Source organism: Acyrthosiphon pisum, chromosome A2 (genome assembly GCF_005508785.2).
Source record: "Acyrthosiphon pisum isolate AL4f chromosome A2, pea_aphid_22Mar2018_4r6ur, whole genome shotgun sequence".
Classification (NCBI taxonomy): Eukaryota; Metazoa; Arthropoda; class Insecta; order Hemiptera; family Aphididae; genus Acyrthosiphon; species Acyrthosiphon pisum.
Window position 1 is genome coordinate 42,797,765 of NC_042495.1, and position 3,388 is coordinate 42,801,152.

General features: G+C 31.3%; 1 protein-coding gene across 1 annotated transcript; it reads right to left on the bottom strand.

Annotated features, from left to right (window-relative positions):
- Nucleotides 1-1,315: 1,315 nt before the first annotated feature.
- Nucleotides 1,316-2,425, bottom strand: LOC100169336 (probable 28S ribosomal protein S26, mitochondrial). Its single transcript, NM_001293438.1, is given in 3 exon segments — nucleotides 1,316-1,649; nucleotides 1,729-1,990; nucleotides 2,076-2,425. Coding segments are annotated over 3 exon segments (669 nt in total). The 5' UTR covers nucleotides 2,297-2,425; the 3' UTR covers nucleotides 1,316-1,463.
- Nucleotides 2,426-3,388: the final 963 nt, after the last annotated feature.

A 3,388-nucleotide genomic window follows, 5' to 3' on the forward strand; every position in this document is an offset into this window, starting at 1 on the left:
TTTTTTTTTATAAGCTAATTTAAAGATCGTAATTTTAGAAAAAAATTTATCAAAATCTCGAAAATTATCAATCATTGTAGTTAAAAATTTATAAAATGTTCAACTTTTATATCTAAAGACTGAAAATTTAAAACAAGATTCCACGTAAATATTTAATTCTGTTACCAAAAATTCTAAGAAATACATAAGCACAGTTTATTTTTATAGTAATTTTAATTTCAAATTTGTACGAAATTACATATTAAAAAACCTGGAATAACTATTTTAGTTATTTTGTTGTGATTGTATAATATTATTTGTGGGTACTTGAAACTTCTAAAGTATACTATTATATATCTATGATAGCACTACGGTCTGTTGTTGATGTATTACGCGTTACCTAATGGATATTGTGATATGATTAATTTGAAAATTATTAATAATACTATAATACCTATAATATGTATGTCTAATATCTAGACTGACAAACCGTCTCCGCTCAGAATCGTTTTTCTTGTACAGTGATATTATATCATTGAATTCAAATTTAATACTATCCATTATACAGTGACCTACTTGTAACCTACTGTACAGCAGAGCGACATCCACTTACCCACCTTTTTTATATTATTTAATGTCTGCTTTGAAATGCCTGAACTGCACTGTTCTGCTCCTACTGTTCTATGTTTTATGATTTTTTATATTCAATGTTGCTACTGTGGTTACAGAATTATAATTTAATCTACTAAGCTTCTTCGAAGCACTGCCATTGATTGTCTATGTTAAAATGTATTTTGTTATAACTTTGTAGTTATAAAATAATGAAAACACTTCCAAAACAGAATATCTTAAGGACATAGGTTACACTTAACAGCAGACCTAACACTGAAACCTTCTCCCTCTAAACTAACAAAATAAAATATAAATTATAATTAGGGATGGGCCGATACCACTTTTTACCGATATCCGATATTCCAATATATGCAACCGATAAAAAACCAATACCCGATATATTTGAAAACCAACATTTTCAGCATAAACAATGAACCGATATCAAAATATCACCGATACTATCAATCGAAATACTATTATCATTTTACATTTAACTATTAAAATTTATAATCAATGCTATTATGCTGATAGATTTGGTTTTTTTTTTGGTATCGGTTCAAATATCAGTTTTAAAAAAAAACCGATACCGATAAACCTCGATAACACCAATATCGGCCGATATCGAGTATCGGTTTTAGTATCGGCCCATCCCTAATTATAATACAGTAGTATGAAAACTAAACCCAAATAAAATATCAAACAATTAATAAATAAGCAAATTTATAACCAATCACATTCTTATTGTTCAATTTACTTATTAAAACAATATTCACAACAACTAGACAACTAAATTACATGTTCTCAATTTCTCATTAGAAATAAAAATATATTATATTTGTACATGTTTAAGTAAAATAAAAAATTAACACAAATTAGTTGATTGACTGGACTCGCAGTGTTTGAGAACTCATTGTTCCTGTAGTTGGTTCGTTTGGATCATTACCTTTGAGAATATTACCAGCTAAATCTAAAGCATATTTATGATCAACCACATTATCTAGGGCCTTTTCAATAGCTTCATCTATGTTTTCAACGGTTATATAAGTTTTTGATTTTTCCTAGATACAAAGCAAATAAATTTAATATAACAATCAACATACAATAAATTATTGAATTATAATAAATGCCCGTTTATACCTTCTCTAATCTGATAATTTCTTCAACCGCTTCCAGTTTTTTCTTTTTATCTTCTTCTTTTTCTATGAGTTGAGCTAAAATTTCTTCACGTCGGTCCTCACGTTCTTTTGCCAACCTTTGTTCCCGTTCTGTTGCCACTTCAGCATTCCAATTGTCGTTGACATCCATGCATTTCGCCCATAACACTTCTTCTTTATTGGCAATTTCTTGCAACACCTCTTGACCCGTATACGATGTCTCCAGTTCATATTCCAGTTGTTCCCTGAAACGGACGTGTACAACAGGTTAATGAAAAGGCTGCCTTGTGCACGTCGGGTCCACAGATTAAAGACTTTGAACACACTCACTGTATGGATTTCATGGTAGTCCTGTAGTTGGTGTACAGTCGGAACAGTTCTTTATTCTCGTCGGGGGAAATTTGTGGTCGAACGGGCACGCGGAACATTTTAGTCGGCGCTTTCGGCAACCATCTGGGTTTTCTAGTGTACCTAACCGGTTGCTGGTTTATGGCCTTAGTCTTGCACAGCAATTTGCCGTACAGTAATTCAACTTTGCACAAATTTTGCATGATAGAGCGATCAGATAATTGTGCAAAAAATTTAAAATAGAGTACCAAAACGATACGGCGCCGGTAACAGCCAAACACGATGGGACAAAATTATGATTATATATTAAAAAATCGTGCACCTTAATCTGCATTGTGATTCTTAAATCGTGATTGTGATTATATTATTATTATTCCGCCGATAGCAAGTTTGTTTGATAATAGTAATTGTGATAACTGAATACAGCTGATTATGTGGGTCTTATATATATATATATATATACCTATATTAATTAATTTATAATTTGTAATTATCCTGAATTGATAAAATGTATTTCATAATAGGTACATTGATTAAATATAATTGTATATTTAATCAATGATAGGTTTAATTTAAAATATTTGTTTCCCTATTCTATTCCCAGAACCACGAAATAATTTAAATCAGATTGCGTACAATCAGGGGTGGATAGATAGTATTTATGTTACAGGGAAATATTTGAAGGGGCCTCCAAATTGAAAAAAAATTTGGTCGCTTCACTCGCATTAGATATTCACCGTGAGGTCGTACAAATTCGTACAAATTCCGTACTATAAATATCTACTCGTACATAGAAGTTTCACATAAATAAGTAGTTTTGGAAATAGTGGGGAGGGGTGGAGAACCGTTTCTATAGCTCCCTCACACAAATTCTCGTATAACTTTGAAAAAAAATTTGTACAAATTCCGTACGAAATATCGGCCAAAAAAAATTGCAAAACACAATATGATGGGGAGAGGGTTAGGGAAACATACGAGGATATTTCGGTCTTCGACTAACGATAAAAATTTAAAATACTATGTTAAAGATCCGTAAGCAAATTCTGACTAGTCGTAGTATTATTATTACATTGTTAAAAAGAACAGTAGGTACCTAAGTATTAATAATTTATACAAAAAAATGAATAGTTTTAAATTTAAACTATTCATATTTGGTGAATATTTTATTCTGCAAAAAACAATGTATAGACCGAGTTGGCCCCCAGGCCACAAACATAGATGGGGGCCCACAGGGGAAATCCCTTTTTCCCTATGGGCCTATCCACCCCTGCGTACAATTCTTCACAAATATTGTG